Below are 16,799 nucleotides of genomic sequence, written 5' to 3' on the forward strand. Positions count from 1 at the left end.
GGTTTTGGTTTGACTTTTGAAAAGTTCTGTCGCTCGATTGAGGTGCTGTAAGACTGCCCTGCTGTTGAAAGCTCTGGTCTGACCGTGCTCTTCCGTTCATGTTCCTTCTAGTTCAAGTGTCCTTTACTTCAGCAGTCCCGTCCATGCAGACACAGCCAGCTGAGTTATCTCACTGCTCAGGCCGGAAAATGTGTGCATGTGGGTTGTTTCTTGGCAGAGGTGGTGGTGTTTAAGATCAGTGGGCTGATGCCGATTCCTCCCTGGCTGTCTAGGCACCATATTGATGCCAGAGGGGGTGCCTGGCTGGGGAGGGACCCGTTGCTTGGCTTGTGTGAGCGTAGTCAAACCCTGGGCTGGGTCAGGGCCGGTGGTGAGTGCCAGTGGGGGGCTGGGATGCGAGAGCTCAGTCGTACAAATCCACGGTAGCAGGTAGAGATTCAGTAACATCTGAATTTGCGCTGGCTTTTGAATCAAATTAATGTCTAAGCCTTCACTGTAAGTTTTGGAAAAAAGAAAATCTTAACGTGTAGCCTGACACTGCATCTGCTCGTGAAGTTTTGTCACTTGTGATTTGCAGTGAAAGTACATAGTCCCTGTAGAAATATTATCCAATTAGAAGTAAAATTCCCCAGTTCCTTTTGTGTCACTGTGAAATAATTGTTCTAAAATGAATCTAAGTGTGTACAGATTATATTTTGGGAGAGTTAATTACAAACTGTGTGGTTCAGGGATTTAGTGCAAGAAGAGGAAGAACAGTTGATGGAAGAAAGGAAAAAGAGAAAAGAAGACAAGAAGAAGAAGGAAGCTGCTCAAAAAAAGGTATGTTGAACACTAAAAACTAAAAACCTGTGCTTATGGGTTACTTTTCATCACTAGCAACTCTGTTTTAGCTGTTGCTATTCAGAAGTGTTTTCTTTTTGATTTAATGTTTTAAGCTTTAAATGTACTGTCTTAGTGTTAACTGACACGCTGAACATCTTCATTGGCTTTGTGTACAGTTTCTTCAGAGATTAAATATTCTTCTGAGATGACCAGTCTTTTTCCTGATTGTTAGTTGAAGTGGTTTCAAGTTTGAAAACTTCCTCAATGTCAGTTCATTTATTATTAGAGTATAATTATCTTTTTTTTTTTTTTTAAGATAGTGGCTTTCAGCTGTAGCCTTACTTTACCTTCTTATCCTTCAGTATGGAGATACATGTCATAAGACAATTTGTAGGGAAGGTGGATAAAACCGAAGATATTGACAGAGAAGGTGGATAAAAACAAAGATATTGACAGGGAAGGTGTTTTGGGATAGAAGCATCACAGAAATGCTTGTAGACACTTCAGAATTCCTGTTTATTGTCAATGTATTAATCACAGCCATTGATTCTAAATATTGACTCTAAACTTGAGAGGAGCTTGTAAATATGTTTTTAAAAACATGTTCATTTCAGTTGGTTTGCTAAGCAGTGGCAGCAAAGTGAACCTGCTTAACAGTTTTTCTTTCATTCCATTGACTAATGCTAGATATTTATTATATAGTCGAAAAATCAGTAGTCAGCTCTTCCTTTTTGTTGGCCTAAATAAAGGTGTTCATTGCACACCTGTACAAAATTAGGTATCTTGCAGCAAATCTAAGTGAAATAGTCCTGGAGCGATACTCCTTGAAGAGGTATTTGCTCATATTTCAGAATGAGAGGTTCTTTTCAATAGCTGACAGCAAAGATGCATAATAATTTTTGGACCTCAATTATAAATTTATAACTCATTTTCCTCCTGGAATTCTTTTTTAATCAGAAGTTGTAACAGCAAAGGAACTGGTTTACTTGTAGATTTTGAATCTTCTAAATAAATGGTACTTCATAGCTGACTTCCTCCTCCAAAAGTTTCATTTTTTCATGAGTTTGAAAGGCATGCTTCAGAGTGGAATTTGCAGAAGAAATAAAAGCATAAATATTTTTTGAAAGTGGAGAAACCAGATCTTTGCCTGAAATGGAAAGGTTTGCTTATGCATTCTGCTGCTGTGGAGCACCTGCTAGACTGTTCTTCAGAAGCCATGTCTTTATTCATGTGCTGTATTCTTAGAGTAATGAAATGTTGAGTGTGGGGACTTCATTTATCAGGAATTTAAGCAGCTTCTGTGGACAAAAGAGTAGGGTGCCACAGGGATGCTCATGTGCGTTCCTGGAGAAGCTTAAACTTGTTCTAGATTAAAGAGAATATACCTCTGAAAAACCATGGTAACGAACAACTGCCAGTTAAGTTAGCTGTTAAAAAAAAAAAAGTCCTAGTACAGACGTGGCTTGATTCTAGATTAAAATGAGGATTTGTTAATACAGGTCACAACGAAGGGAGAATCCCTTTTCTCTTCCATTAATATTTATGAGTAGTTTCAGGTTGGCCAAAATTGCTCCTTCTGTTTTGTAAGCTAACTTTGTCTGTTTGATCTCTTAGGAACATACTGGTTTGTATTATCAACCATAGGCTCTCTAGCAAAAACTTTAAAGCATTTAACCGCGCACCAAGTACTGATATATTTTGGAAGTCCCTAGCTGAAATATGTTCAATGTTTTTTTTCTTTTAGAGAATAGCACCTTAGTATAAAAAGCAGCCAGGAGCCTTGTCCTATAGACCCTTTCTCTTTGCTGGTCTCTTTGGGTGCTGTGGATAGCCAGAAACAGCAAAAAACCTGAAAAATTCTAAGTTGTCTCGTTTGCCCGTTCATGGGTCAAGTGACAAGCTAATGAATTGATTTTTAACTCAAGTCACAACTGGGCGGGGGGGTGAGATTACAAGCTCTTCAGGGTAAGCTCTAAACACATGCACAGGCATGGCAAGAACTGAAGAGGCATCATGTAATCATGCTGTGGAAGGAAAAACTAATGCTTGGGGTTTACATATACTGTAGTTTTTTAACAATTGGAACGAAAAGGAGTAGTAGAGGAACAGCTGCAATCACAGCGGTATGACACTTAGGGAAGGTTTGTTCTGTGCTTGCACCCCGACGCTGAGCAGCTTCTGCGGGACATCAGCGGTTGCATTCCACTTACCTTTCTGTGACAGTATAAAAACGTGTTTTGAACACGTCGTTCAGAGCCAGCTGCTCTACATACAGCATCCTGGCGTTCGAAGTGCGTACGGAACTTCCCAAGTCTTCAAAATAAATTTTTTAACAGATTTGTTGAACAAAGAGCATAATGAGAAGCTGTGGTGTTATACAGCGGCCTCAAATACAGCAGCTGCCTTTTGGAAGATGAGGAAGAGGGGCAGTGGTAGTAGCAGTCAGTGTAGTAGGGATAAGGTAGACAAAACTGGAAATGAACGTGGTGTGGGTATTTTGATACGCCCGTGTAAGTGGCCATTGGCTTTATTTTTGCGTTCTTAATTCCAGTGGCTGATGTATTGCTGTTAGTACAGTGGATTTTCTTCAGAAGAGATTTTGCAGGCGTCTTCGTCTTTAGCTATTTTTAGCAATCTCTAAGAGCGTAAATTATAAAAATGAAAAGCTTGTGCTCAAGGTTTATTGGGAGCAAGAGGGTGCATTTCAAACTGGACAGTAAACTTAAGTTTTTGTTTGTAACCTTGTCATTGTCAGCTTAAGAAGCTGAAAAAGAGGTTTTTTCTGTTAATGTGCTCTTGATTTCCTTAAGAGAAGTGAGGCGGTGGCACTGAAGAGTCATTAATAAAGTTTCAGTAGTCAGCCCCAACAGTGCTAACGTCTGAATCTAGCCAAGTCTTACATCAAATCGGTGAATCAATACATTTTTCTTGCATTCACACACGTTCTGTTTTCTCTCTCCTCACGGTTTTAATTATAGACAATCGTAGCTTAAGTATTATCACAAATTTATTGCATGCTATGAGTATATTCAGTGTCATAATTAAAATGGGTTGTATACAGCTACCAAAGTGACCGCATCAAATTAAATCCCGTTTTGCTTTGGCAGTAGTGCATTTTAAAAGTGGTAATTAAGAAAACTCAGATAGGAAGAACTATGATCTGTGCTTTTGGGGGGTCCTTCATGAAGTTGGTTTCACTATGTTTTGCAGTTAAAACTGCACAAGTAAGGTGCACTTCCATACAACAAATGTTTCTCTCCCCGTTTTTATCCTATGGTAAAATTTTATTCAAATAGATCTCTTGGCTGTATCACAGGTATAACCAGCTGAATCTTGGCAATGAAAAACTTAAAGCTTTTGCATTTACTTTCTTACTTCCTTTCAGTTTCTAGGTCCCTCCCTCTTCCCCTGCCATATTCTGCAGTAGAAGTGGTGGTGGTTCTTTGCTTCCAGGCACAGATTTTAACTTGCTTCAAACACCTTAATTTGCAAGTTTAATTCAGTCAGTTTCATGTAGTTATCTTTCACATTAATTTTTGTTTTCTATAACATTTAAACAGTGTAAGGAATAATAGGCATGGGTTGGTTAGAGAAACACTTCTGAAATAGATATATAATAACTTTAAAACATTTTAAAAGAGGAAAGTCAAAATCTAATGTTGCTTTATGAAGTGGCACATGCACATGTGGTTTTTCTCTTATCTGCCCAAATCAATGACACTTCTTTTTTTTTCTTGTTCTAGGCCATTGAACAAAAAATCAAAGGTAAGTTACTTTAGAGTTATTTCTATTCTGTATATTACTTCTGTGTTTTTAAATATGTTGAATCAAATGAGTCACCTGAAAGCTCTTCTCAAATGTAAAAGACGGGATCCTTGAAACTTCAGTTGCACTTTTCACTGCCCTCAAAAGACTAGAAGGGTAATGGCTAAGGGTTTGTTCCAGGCATTGGAGTCTTCTGTTCTTATTTTCCATTCTTAATTACTTACACAGCACCAAGCATATACTTAATACCTTGAGTTCTTTTCCTTATTTGCTTTTTTCCTTCCTCTTTTTTTTGCTTTGTTTGAAAAGCGCACAAACACTCTAACACTTCAGGTGTGACCATGTATAGATGTAATGGGTCGGTTTGAAACTTCATTTCCAACTATTGTAAGTGCAGCTGGGGTTGGGAACGCTTGATAGTTAAAACTAGACATATCAATTGCTTGTTTAACTGTTGCCTGTGGCACAGTGATCAGGATGGTGCTTTCTGAAAGGTGTAACTTCAATGTTCAGTGCCAGGCTGGGAACACTGCAGTTCTTCTGAATGTTTGTGGGTTTTGTACAGATCTCCACTCCAACCGACTTCTGTAAAGGGCAGAAAAAGATTCTTTCGGCTCTCGCTTTAGTTCTAGCCCATAACCTGTTAGTTGGGAAGTGAATGGTAATTGCGTAAGTGATCATGTGGAGTGCTTGCTGAATCCCTGTTTTCTGGGAACTTTGGGTTTAATTTAATACTTACTCGAGCAGTGGTAGAAACAGGAGCTTGGAAGCCCTGCTTAGCAGAGATGCAATTACTGTTGGAAAAATCAAAAAGTGTTTGAAGTGCTGTTCTCGCATGAAGGTAGTAAAATGGTAGAGGACACACTGCGCTTGAGAAGAGGTGAAGAAACAAATGAAAGTGTCCATTACTGAGGCGTGCGTTTGAAGAAGCATCCTAGTTCGTGTGTGGTTGAAATGGAGGAGGCAGGTTCTCCACATAAAAAACGCGCTGATTCGCCTGCCAAGGACTGCAGTACCATTACCAGGTATCAGGAGACACGTTTAGGTCTAGTTTATTTAAGTGCAATGTATACTTTAGTGTGTGTGTTTAAATGGGAAATAAAAAAACCAGCTTGAGCAGGACCAATAGGTTTTCAGCGTGTGGTGGTGCTGTGCGGAGGGATCACGGGCCGCTCGGGTTCTGTGTCTTGGGGAGTTCTCCTTCGTGGCGCACACAGGAGGCTGGTGGTTTGGTTATGGGGTGTCGATCTCTTGAGGCAGAGGAAGCTGCCAGAGCGTGGTGGCTGCAGGAGCGTCCACGTGCTGTTCCTGTGGCCGACGTCAGTCACGGGACCAGCCGGTCCATCCGTGCAGCCATCCTCTGGAGTTCACCTGGCCCTCCCGACCTGACTCCGGGCACTGGAATCACTTGGGAATTCTATGGTTGTCATTAGGCACAGAACTGAATACTTAATAAAATTGCTGGAAGAGTATTATAATTACTAAATATTCTTCATTTGTTTTTTAAAGCACCCTTTCTGAAGCAGTGTGTGGAGTTGCACTTGAAGTGCAGGCCAAGCATTTGTTTTCTTCTGTGTATTCCTGCCATAAGGCTTCTAAGATAATATACCCGATTGAAAGAGTTGTGAAAGTCTTTGGTTTTGTTCTGAAGTAATAAAATATATCTGAAAAGACAGTGAAGGAGAATGATAAAATACTTTGCTGTCAATAATAATGTCCATTTTGAATGAACGTTTGACCTGCGTGCTTACGCTGCACTGGCATCCGTGCGTCACATCGGGGACGAGGCTGCAAAAGCAAATGGCTAAAAATAGCATGAAGGCAGGAGGGCAGTAATTCTGCTCAGTGGGCTACCTGATGGTAATCTTCAAATTGAAAGAAAATGCCTTTCTTTTGAAGGACAGAGTATATTTTTTCTTTTTTTTTTCTTTTCTCCATTTTCTCCTTGGAGGCCTGATGTTTACTGATGGAAGTGTTAAGTTCCAACTTTAATGTTACATTATTATTAAAAGAGTATTTCAGGAAGTTTAGCAGGAATTTAGAGTTGTCAAACGCAAGCTGGCAGTCCTTCTGAAGAACAGACATGATTAGATTCAGATACGCAACTTTTTGCAAGAGTTTCTATAGGAACAAAATTGGTTGCTTATGTTGCACATAGCTCTTTCATTGTTTCAACAGTTTTGCCTACTTGTTTTCAGGATGCAAATTAATGTTTCATTAGTTTCCAAGTTTCCATCGCGTTAATGTCTTAAATAATTTATTCTGTGCATGAGCTGAAGATAAAATACAAGAGTATAGGATCTCTAAATTATTCAGAATTATGTTCCTTCTTTTAGAAAAGTAGCTGGTTAAGTGGTGGGGGTGGGTAGGGAGGTTATTTCTTGTTTTTAAGCGTAGTTTGGATGGCTTCAAAATGTTGTTTCAGCTAAGGTAGAAACTGCTTTTGTACCAGCTGAAGTAGCTACCAGTGTGCTTGTAAAATTATAAGACGCTCTTCTGAGGAAGTTAATAGTGCTGTTTGGTTTTGGGTTTTTTTCCCCTCTTCAGGAATAGGAATGGGAAGTGATGAAGACAATGCTAATATAAATGTTTCTGGTACAAGTAGCATTTTAGTACTGTAGTATTGTCATTAAAAATGCATGTATGTCATTCCTGTGGATTTCAAATATTCTAACCTGTCTAGTCTTATACATCTGGTTTTATTAAGAGGGAAGAGGAAGTTGGTAGGAGTTAGAGATGAATGTATTATTTAGTTGCTAAGTGGAAGGTTTCTCTATCTGTGCAGCAGCTAGCATAACAAATTTGTACATTGACAAGTGCCCTCCAAGTGCTCTTGTACCAGGTATTTCAGGAAAAAATAACTATTATTTGAAAGTCCTTATTAGTTGAGAATACTTTAGAATTGTCAGTTGTTGTGGTATTCCTTCTGGCTTGGCAAAATACATATTTTTGCTGTGTTTAATGTCAGCGCTATTAAAGACAGACAAAATCAATCAATTTACCCTGAATTCCTCCTAAAACAGGACTCTACAAACCACACTGTGGCCACAAGTAGCTAATGTTAAGCCAAGCACTAAAGTAAATACTATTTAAGAACGTTTGAGTTTTGTTGTATATGCTTGCTTCAGTAATCAGGGTGTACTTCTGCAGAATGAGATTTCATTATGAGATGAAATATCTTTTTGCACTCGCTTTAATGTATGTTCATAATACCCCAGTGAAGTAATTTCTAAAATTTGACCAGTAATGTTGATGCTAGTGTTGTGGTTAGTTGTTCTGGATGCTTTTGTGCTCTGCGAAACAATACAAGCTAGAGCTGGAAACATCTGTCAATCTGCAGTTCTGAATTCCTCTGCTTTGTAGAAGGCAGAGGCATAAAGTACTACTTTTATTGCAGAACAGAATAAACTTTGAATCAACCACTGAAACGGAAAGTGCTTTTAAAAATAGCTGGGTGTGGAATTGAAATCTTTGACTCATATTTCCCACCTTGGAAACTTATTCATTTTCTTCCCTGTGAAGCAAAATTGCCCGAATACACTAACTCTTCTGTTTTTTGTCAGTGTTTTTTTTGTTTTTTTTTTTTCACTTGCCTAACTGTGCTTTTCCTGATTGGAAAAACTGTTATGTTAGCTTTTAAATCTTGAAAGCGAATAGCAAAAATGAACAGAATAAGGAATGCTTGCTGTTAAAATTACCCGTAGGAATGGCACACAACTTACCTTTGTGCGGATCTTCAGGGGTTAATGAATTGGCAAACAGTTAGATATTTTCCAGATCAGCTAGCTGAGCTTACAGCTGCGGCCATTTTTCCACAACGAAAATTCTAGCACTACATCTTACGTGTGTCAGCTTGAAAGCCAGACTTCCTCTGTTTGCCCTTCAGCATTCCAGCACTGACAACTCTTTGGGGCATGACATGCAGGGAGAGAGCATTACAATACATTTTTAAGAGGTCAGCTTCAGCAGCAGCAAGAAGAAACATTTAAATGACAGCTTGGTGCTGTTCTTTGTGTGGTTTAGTAGACGATTTGATCTTTGTACGCTGATTTTGTGCGAGCGAGAAACTGTTTTCCATCTGCATTAAAGTTATTCAAACAGCTGCCATTTTTTTTTTTATTGGAGGGGGAGTTTAAGTCACTGGGCCCCTACTCCAGGAGGAGTTGGCAGGCAGCACTCCTGGAGCAGTAAAATGACACCATGCTTCTCCTCCATTTTCTAATGAAATCTGCAGAGTGGGAAAGCAACACAAGTTGGAAGCGTCTTTCTTTGGAATCTCTCTGTAAACTGTAACTTCACCATCCCCTGCTTTGTGGGTTTTCAGCAGGTTTGTTCTTTATGAAAATCTGTCATTTTTAATACTTGTTTCTGTAAACTTGCTGTTACTAGTCAAGTAAATTAACTGTGATAGACTGTAAGTCTGTTAATACTATCTTTCTGCTTTAACATGATTCAGAATAAAATACTGAAGTGCAGAGCAAACTTTTATTAAACAAGGAACTTGTTTATAACAGAATATTAATATAATGATTAAGGGGTGCTGGAATTTATAGTAGCCATATTGGAATATTAACGTGTTATTTAGTCTTCTGAGAAGTTTTGGACCAGAAAATGTTCAACAGGATAAATTGTATAGCTTAAAACTTTGTGGTACTTAGGGAAGTGCAGGCAAGAGAATTCTGATTAATTTCACTTTGAAATTAAGGTACAAATGTAAACTGCATATTCTTTACTACAAGCCTATTATCTGGTAGATTTCTGTCTAGTTTGCTGATAATACTGGAAAGAATTACCATATTTGCTAAGGAAATGAATGCATAGAATATATGAGAAATACAATTTTCTTAAACTGTTTGTGAAGTCTTGTTCATGCCGTAGCTTAGGGACTGGCTTGGCAGAACGTGGCTTGTTTATTACTTTTATGGTCAAAAGTGATTCGATTACCTGCAAGTCCATTGGATTATGTTATAATACGCACTGTGTCTTAAAGTAGCTTTAATTGGGAAAGTAAAGTACTAACGTTGCTGAGTTGCAGCACTGCCCTAAGCATGCTGTTTGCAACTCTGGATGTCTCGTGGAATGTCGTATAGAAATGATTTTATTTTATTTGAGAGGAGAAATTGTACGTGAATGAAGTAGTACTGTAGGAAAACTGCGTGTCTTTCATTGACCCTGTTACGGGGTGTTCCGTGTTGGATTAAAAAAAAAAATCTCTGAGTGAGGTGTGCTTTCCACTTAAACGGACCGAGGCGGGGGGGGGGCTTAAATATAGTGTGCAGAACGCTAGAGGATGTGTATGTGTCCCTAAGTGGTGCCATTACTTTGTTGGCTTGATAATGATACACTGGCTGCAAGAAGTGGTTGTTTTCTGCATATGGCTGTCAGCACACCTCAGGTGTAGGCTGAACTGTGCTTGAAACTGTAAAGAGTACTTGGTGTGAATCAGTTGCAGCAGAAGTCATGCTGATAGATCAGAAAGTTAAGATTTGGGCAGCAGTTCTACAGGTTGCGGTATGTGAAGAATTTTTTTTTATTTCAAAGCTTGTTGCAGTACCTAGACCGCAGGAATGTGCTAAGTGCTTTGTGCATTAAAATGTTGACAGATTCTTAGCTATTTGCTAAAATAGCCCCCCCCCCCCCCCAAGGCTCAGTGATTCTCTGTTATTTTAGTTATTATTAAACCAGGAAATTTGAAAATGAATACATGGAAATAGGTTTAAGACTTCTTTGTATTTGTGAAATTCAGTTTTGATCATAATTTCTTGTTGCATTATATGCATCAAAACATTATGCAAGGAATCTGATCCGAGTTACCTACTTTTTTAATACAGGTAACGACTTCAGTTGATGGAATCTGATATGCTATTGGTGATTTTTATCAACTTGTCAATTTATCTAACAGCTTTTGAATATCCATATTCCCTGTGCTCTGTACATTAAATTGACTTATGTCTTGGCTATTCCTCTCCTTAATTCTGTCCTTCTCCAGTCAGCTGTGAAATAGGGAGCGCTGGGTCAGAGCTGTGGTGGGGCTGTGGAGGGTGAGCGGCTGGGGCTGGGGACAACTCCTCTCCCCTTGAGACTTCCGTCTCCTGTGAAACAAGGAGGTGGCTAAAAGTATTCTTTGCTGCTTTGCTTAAGTAGCCTAAATGTAATATTCCATTAAAACACAACTCAGATGCAGATTCTGAGGTGACAGTTTATTCTAATGGCCTTTATGTATGTGTTTTTCAAAATACATAACTGCATATTATAGTAGAAATAAAAAGAAATTAGTCATAAGTAACATTGACAGTATTCAAATTGATTCCTTAAACAAAAGCTTAAGGAGTTTGTGTTCATTAGTTTTTATGTTGTATTCACATGCATCTGTTCTGAAAGTGAATGATAAAATGGTCTTTAAACAAATGAAAAAAATTTTAAAAGCCCCAGAAAACTACATTTTCAGCCATGTAGTAACAATATCCCTGCTGCTGACATGCCAGGAAACTTAAATGGAACACAGCAGGGAAGTGGTTTGGGGATGCTGCTCTTAAGCCTCGAGTCATGTATGTTTAGATGCTGCCAATGTGCAAAACTATTGTTGAAAACAAATACAGCCTTATAGTAACTGAAACCTGATTTGTAATTGGGTGCCACCCCACCCTGCGGTGCGGAGCCAGAGCCCTTGCTGGTCCCCAGCAGTGCCGCCTGCCTCAGTTTCCCTCTTCCCCAGCACCCAGGGTCACTCCTCTTCCCCAGCCTGCCACCGCCATAGAGATGCTGATGGAGCTGTGTCCTGAGCTCTTCTCTCGCAGGACCTCAGTGAAAAAATTGTGGGGCTGACTTCAGCCTGGATCACTTTTCCCTTCTGTTGGCTGCACAGGCCCAGAGAGGGTTGTGTTGCTGGGGAAGGAGTGACCTGTAACTAGGAGGAACCTCTTTAAATGTTTGTCACCGGAGAAGCTGCATTGCCGAGCTGTGACCTTGCTGTTAGCAGGAGGAATGCCACACAGATTAAACTATTTTCCTTCAGTAACTTCTAGAACTGCCAGTTTCATTTTGTGAAGTTCTGGGTGGAGATGGTGACTTGACCACGTAGGTAGGTCAGTGCTGAGGGAGGTCATGATCGAGTCTTGAGGTATCTCAGGAAGTTCCACGGTAAATGTAGACACACTGTATGGATGCCTCATCTGAGAAATTTGAAAAGTGCGTTAACGTGTCGATAATGTGAGGGACTGGAAGTACAGCTTACGCGTTGTAGTGGTTGGGGTGGATGGCAGTAGCGCCAGGAAACGCACATCCATAGCTCGCTGTGTCCTTTCTGGGTGTTGAGCTGCTTTACTAGCCAGGTACCTACACCTGAACACCCCGTTCTTACCATCTTGGCTTTTGTGCTGCTTGGGGCGGAGGTGTTGGGGATGTTGTGGTTTTCCCTTTATTCAGCGTCTGAGTTTGTGTTTGCTCACAGCTGACCTCTGCAAATTATTTGACCTTCATCTTGCCTTGAAGTGGCCACACTGTCAAGACTGAAAGATAATTTGGAGTTGCAGTTGCACGTTGGGTAGTTTATCAACGCTGGCACAGTCCTGCCAACGTGGGGAGGTGGGGGGGATACCTGCACTGTCAGCTTCTGCTGGCAACAGATTGACTTAAGAGGGCGAATAGATTTCCCTGTGGCTGGTAGGGTTGATAAAGAGGCAAGTCTTAACGATGCGTTCTGTATGTCCTGTTCACCTCTTGTTCTTTTTGGGCAAGACCATAACGTTTTTCTGTACATAATACTTAAGTTTCCCATTGGAGTAAGATTTTTTTTTTAAAATTACTTAAATATTTTTTAAAGTAAAGTTTAAATGCCAAAATAAACTGGCACAGTGCTGATTTCTTATAGAAAGCTTGTTACTAGTAGCATACTTTAACTGCGATAACTTTGTTAGGAGCGATAGCAAGACATATTTCTGCTTCCAGATCTGTGCTATTAAAGCTGTGATTATGGGATTAAAGAGCGTTTAATGGGGAGTGAGTTACAGCTTGAATCAAAAATGCTGCCATTACATAATATATAAACACATCTAAGAATATTGACTTAGTCTTTAATTTTTTAAGTTGCTGTTCTTATGAATAACTTTGTCCAACTTTCTTTTTTTTGGGGGTGGGGGTAGTGCCAGAACAAACAAAGACAAGTGTAAGCCAGCCTCAGCCTGTCACCTCTAACGGCACTTCCACAGTAACCAGCACTAATAATAATGCCAAGCGGGCCACAGCCAACAGTCAGCAGCAGCAGACCTTGCCTCGATACCCTCCTCGTGAAGTACCACCGCGATTTCGACACCAGGAACAGAAACAGCTTCTGAAACGAGGTCAGCAGTTACCAGTTATAGCTGCAAACCTGGGATCTACTCCTAAAGTATTAAACGGCCAGTCAGGAGGCAGCACTGTCACAAATAAACAGCCAGTGACCAACGGAGAAGTGCCGAACAGCAGCAAAAAACAGCCAGGTGAGGGAGCCGTACCTTCTTTTACTTTAACTAAAATAGAATAGTTTAAATTCAATTATCACTGAAATATTTGAGCTAATATTATTTAAACTGAATGTAAGCTGTAGCATGATGAAATATTTTCCTGTGTCATAGCTTAACATTAAGCATTGTGGGATGGTTTCAGCCATCTTTGTGCAAGTTCCATACTGACACTGAAGACATCATAGTTGCTCATCGTTGCCAGTGGTGTACAATAGACGTGTCTGGTTTTGAGCAGATGTTGAAGCCAGTGTGACCACTGCTATGTTTGAATTTCCAGTCTTTATTCTAGTAATTCGTCATGGTCATGGTACGAAGCATCTTTTTTGCATCCAGTTTTGATACACAGATCTCACAAGGAAGGGTCTTGCAGCCAGTTCCCAGAGCATTCAGAACAGCATCTCCAGACTTTTTTTTCCTCTTTTGATATCTAGAGATAAGCTAAGGACAACTTGTCTAGAATATCAGAATTGCTTTTTGTTGTTAGGTCAGATCTTTTCTTTGTTCATCTACATGAAGCTTGGTTGTCTTACAAAATGGATTGGCCTTTACCTTTATTACTGTTTAAGTATAGTTATCCTTTGTTGTTTTGGCTTGTTACGCATTCTCTTCAAATACCCTTTTAAGATTAGTAAACTTACGTGTTACACGTGCATAATTTGCCATTCAGTGAATGTACTAGCATGCAGTTCAGCAAATTTTTTGAGACAATAAGGGCAGTCTTATTTGTGGCTGGGAAAAAAAGTGACTTTTTAGGGATCTAGATTTTTAAAGGGATTTGGTATCAATGCATGCTAACACTTAATATGTTGGACAAACTTTCTTATTTTTATATTTAATTTTTGATGTGCACATAGAAGTGGTGATCTAACTTGTTCCCACAGATAGTTTCTTCTCAAACTGTACTGAATTCCCAGTGTTTCTCAAAATTAGTGTGTTATACACCACCACAAAGGATGTGACTACTAGCCCCTTCAGTTTAAAAGATTTCTGGAAAATAGCCTTGATATGATATTTCAAGTTTTAGTTAAATTTTGAGCTGTTCCGATTACTGAATCTTGAAGAAGCACTATTTAAAATGAAAGTAAACAATCAAAGCATTGGAAGCAGTTTATCCATGTGCCCCTTGATGAATGCTTCTGGTATTACTTTCCAGTATTATTTTTGTAACATACTGATAGACCTCTTCACCATTCCAAGAAGTAATTTTTAAGTAGTAAATTTTTTTTTTACTTCATCTGTATAATTCTGTTCCTGTCTATGGTCAGGTTTAAAGTAATCTTTCATATACTTGCTTGCTTCTAAGATGAAACTTTTTCTCCACCATACATCCTCTACTGGTCAGATTGTATGGTAGCAAGTAGTGATTTAAATAAAAATTCACATGTAAACTCATTTAAAAAGTATTATTCTTTATGCAACCTACTAAACCTCCTAATCCTGCCCAGAGGATTTTTTTGAGTGTACTGTCCTTCATTTCACTTCTTTTGTGAACACCAGGCCAATATTTAGTTGGATTCCTATTTGTGTGTTAGATTCTTCCCAGTTTTGCTCAGTTTTGCTGGATTTTGTGCTGGTGTGGCTGGACAGCCTTCAGGCTGGGCGCTGTGAGCGTGTCCCTGCATGGTGCTGCCACGGTGCTGTACTGAGCCTCTGAGGCAGCTGCTTTACTGGGAGTAGTTCTGTGGTTTGAATAATATGTCTCCACGTCCAGCTGGTAACGAAAAGGTTCTGAGAGCCTTTAGGGGAGAGAAAGGTTGGCCAAATCACTTTCCCATCTTAAGAAAAAGTTTGCATTGTCGGTAGCATCCTGTCAGGTTTAACTGTGCGCTGGGCTCGGGGCGTTCCCTGGTGAACTCGTCAGAACCCACACGTGGGGTTGGGCGCCAGGGTCTCATTTCTTGGTGCCTTGTATCTCTGTGCTTGAGAGAGCCCTTTCCTCCACTGTAACCAGGAATAATGTCTGGTTTGGATGTTTTGTCATGTTCTTTGAGAACTGTAGGTATATGATGATGGAAAGTAGTTTTTCAGTGCTGGATATTTGTAATGGTTTCGGGATCTCGGCTAGTGGATTGCCTGTGAGGTGGTGTGGAGGTGGCCGTAGCCCAGCAGCATGCAGGAGTGACTCAGTGTCCTTTGGCACCTCTGTATCTGAAAGGAAACACTACTGTCATTTGCCTGTCTCAGTCTTATTCACTCTCCATGGTTCCTCTTTTAGCCTCCAACGACTTCTAGGTACTCTCCCTGTTGATCTCTGAAATTAAAAATCTCATTAAATTTGACACATCTGTAGATCCCTTCCCTGTTGAAAGAATATCCACGTACAGGCTGTTCGGGTTAACAAATTTCATACCCTAACAGAGTATCTTTGAAGATTAAGTTTTTGACTTTTTTTAAAGCATTGTTTAATGGTTATTTGGATCGATCTGTATTTTAGGGCTAAAAGAAAAACTGTGGGTTGAAGTGTTGAAGTCAAAATTGTTGGAATTGGTAATGACTGCAGTTGTTTTATCCATCATTCCCTGACAGACCCTGGGGCAGGATCTCTCCCTGGTTCCAGCTGTGGTTGTAACTGTTTGGTAGGTTTGTAAAAGCCAGGGAACACAAGTACTGCTACATTTAAAGTCTTCCTTTAATTGCCCTGGCTACAGTAAGTTTTTAAGTCTTCATTATTGGGGAATTTTTTAATTGTATCAGTGGTCACAAAAAACCTCTTGCATGGACCATCATCTTCTCTTTTGAAAATTAACCAGCTTTCTTTAGAAGTAAAGCTTGAGAAGGGATAGTCCTGTGGTTGGTTGGGGTTTTTTTCTGCTGTTTCTAGGACATTTGGCATATCTTTTTAATAGACACATAAGTGAAGCTCATGCCAGGTAGTACTTCTGAAACAGATACAGTCTTGTACCAAGATGGTTATTTTAAGAAATGTACATAAGTAGCTCTTTATCAGAACATTTTCATACCCAGTTCAGTTGTTTGCTTTACTGAAATGTTCCCCCATGTGTAAACTTCACATGTAAGGAAGGTCTTGAATGCTGCCTTGGTACGTTTGTTTGCCTCTCTGCTTTCTAGCACATCAGAATAGCCAGGTGGTTATTACACAATGAAATGATTTATATCATGAACTAAAATATTTGCCAGCAGTAATTGCTTACAACTGTGGGACAGAACAAAACAGCAGAGCACCGTCAGGGTCCTGGCGTTAGTCCAGTTACTCGGATTCCTCCTCTGACACAAGTGGATCTTGCTTTATCCTTGTGCATCTTGCAGCAGAGCTGCAAAATTATGTTACAGTCAGAGCCTTTGGAAACAAAAGATTCTTCCTGTAACTGGAGGGTTTTTTCCTCTGTTGTAGGAGTCAGGGAAGAAGTGAGCAGTTGGGATTTGCAGTTAGTAGTGATGGAGGTTGACTTAATTTAGGGAACATTGCCTTGAACATAACAGTTGTGGTCTCCCAACTGTAAAATTTGTGAATTTGAAACATTAACTTTGATTTCATACGCTGCCTGTAGGACACTTAGGAGGAAAAAGAGTGGTAAATGACAGTCTGTTATGCACATGCTTAGGTTAAGTCAGAGTTGGGCTGTACTTAGTTATTTCTATTTGCTGAATCAGGTAGCAAAATAATGACTTTCAGGTGGAAAAAGCGTCTCATTCAAAGAAGTGATATGAACTTGCTTAAGTTTCAGGGCTGACCTCTGAAATTCTAGGTTA

General features: G+C 39.7%; 1 protein-coding gene across 6 annotated transcripts in view; it reads left to right on the top strand.

Annotated features, from left to right (window-relative positions):
• The window catches only part of TNRC6A (trinucleotide repeat containing adaptor 6A), a 52,290-nt gene that overhangs the window by 11,706 nt on the left and 23,785 nt on the right, over positions 1-16,799 (top strand). For 5 of the 6 annotated variants that reach the window (XM_074841196.1, XM_074841201.1, XM_074841202.1 and 2 more), the window contains 3 exons: positions 729-819; positions 4,566-4,587; positions 12,729-13,064. In XM_074841196.1, coding sequence (XP_074697297.1) covers positions 729-819; positions 4,566-4,587; positions 12,729-13,064 — 449 coding nt within the window. Of the gene's footprint in view, positions 1-381; positions 820-4,565; positions 4,588-12,715; positions 13,065-16,799 lie in introns of those variants that run through there. The other variant, XM_074841198.1, reaches the window with a different exon arrangement.

This window comes from Strix aluco, chromosome 15 (genome assembly GCF_031877795.1).
Source record: "Strix aluco isolate bStrAlu1 chromosome 15, bStrAlu1.hap1, whole genome shotgun sequence".
In the NCBI taxonomy this organism is placed as follows: Eukaryota; Metazoa; Chordata; class Aves; order Strigiformes; family Strigidae; genus Strix; species Strix aluco.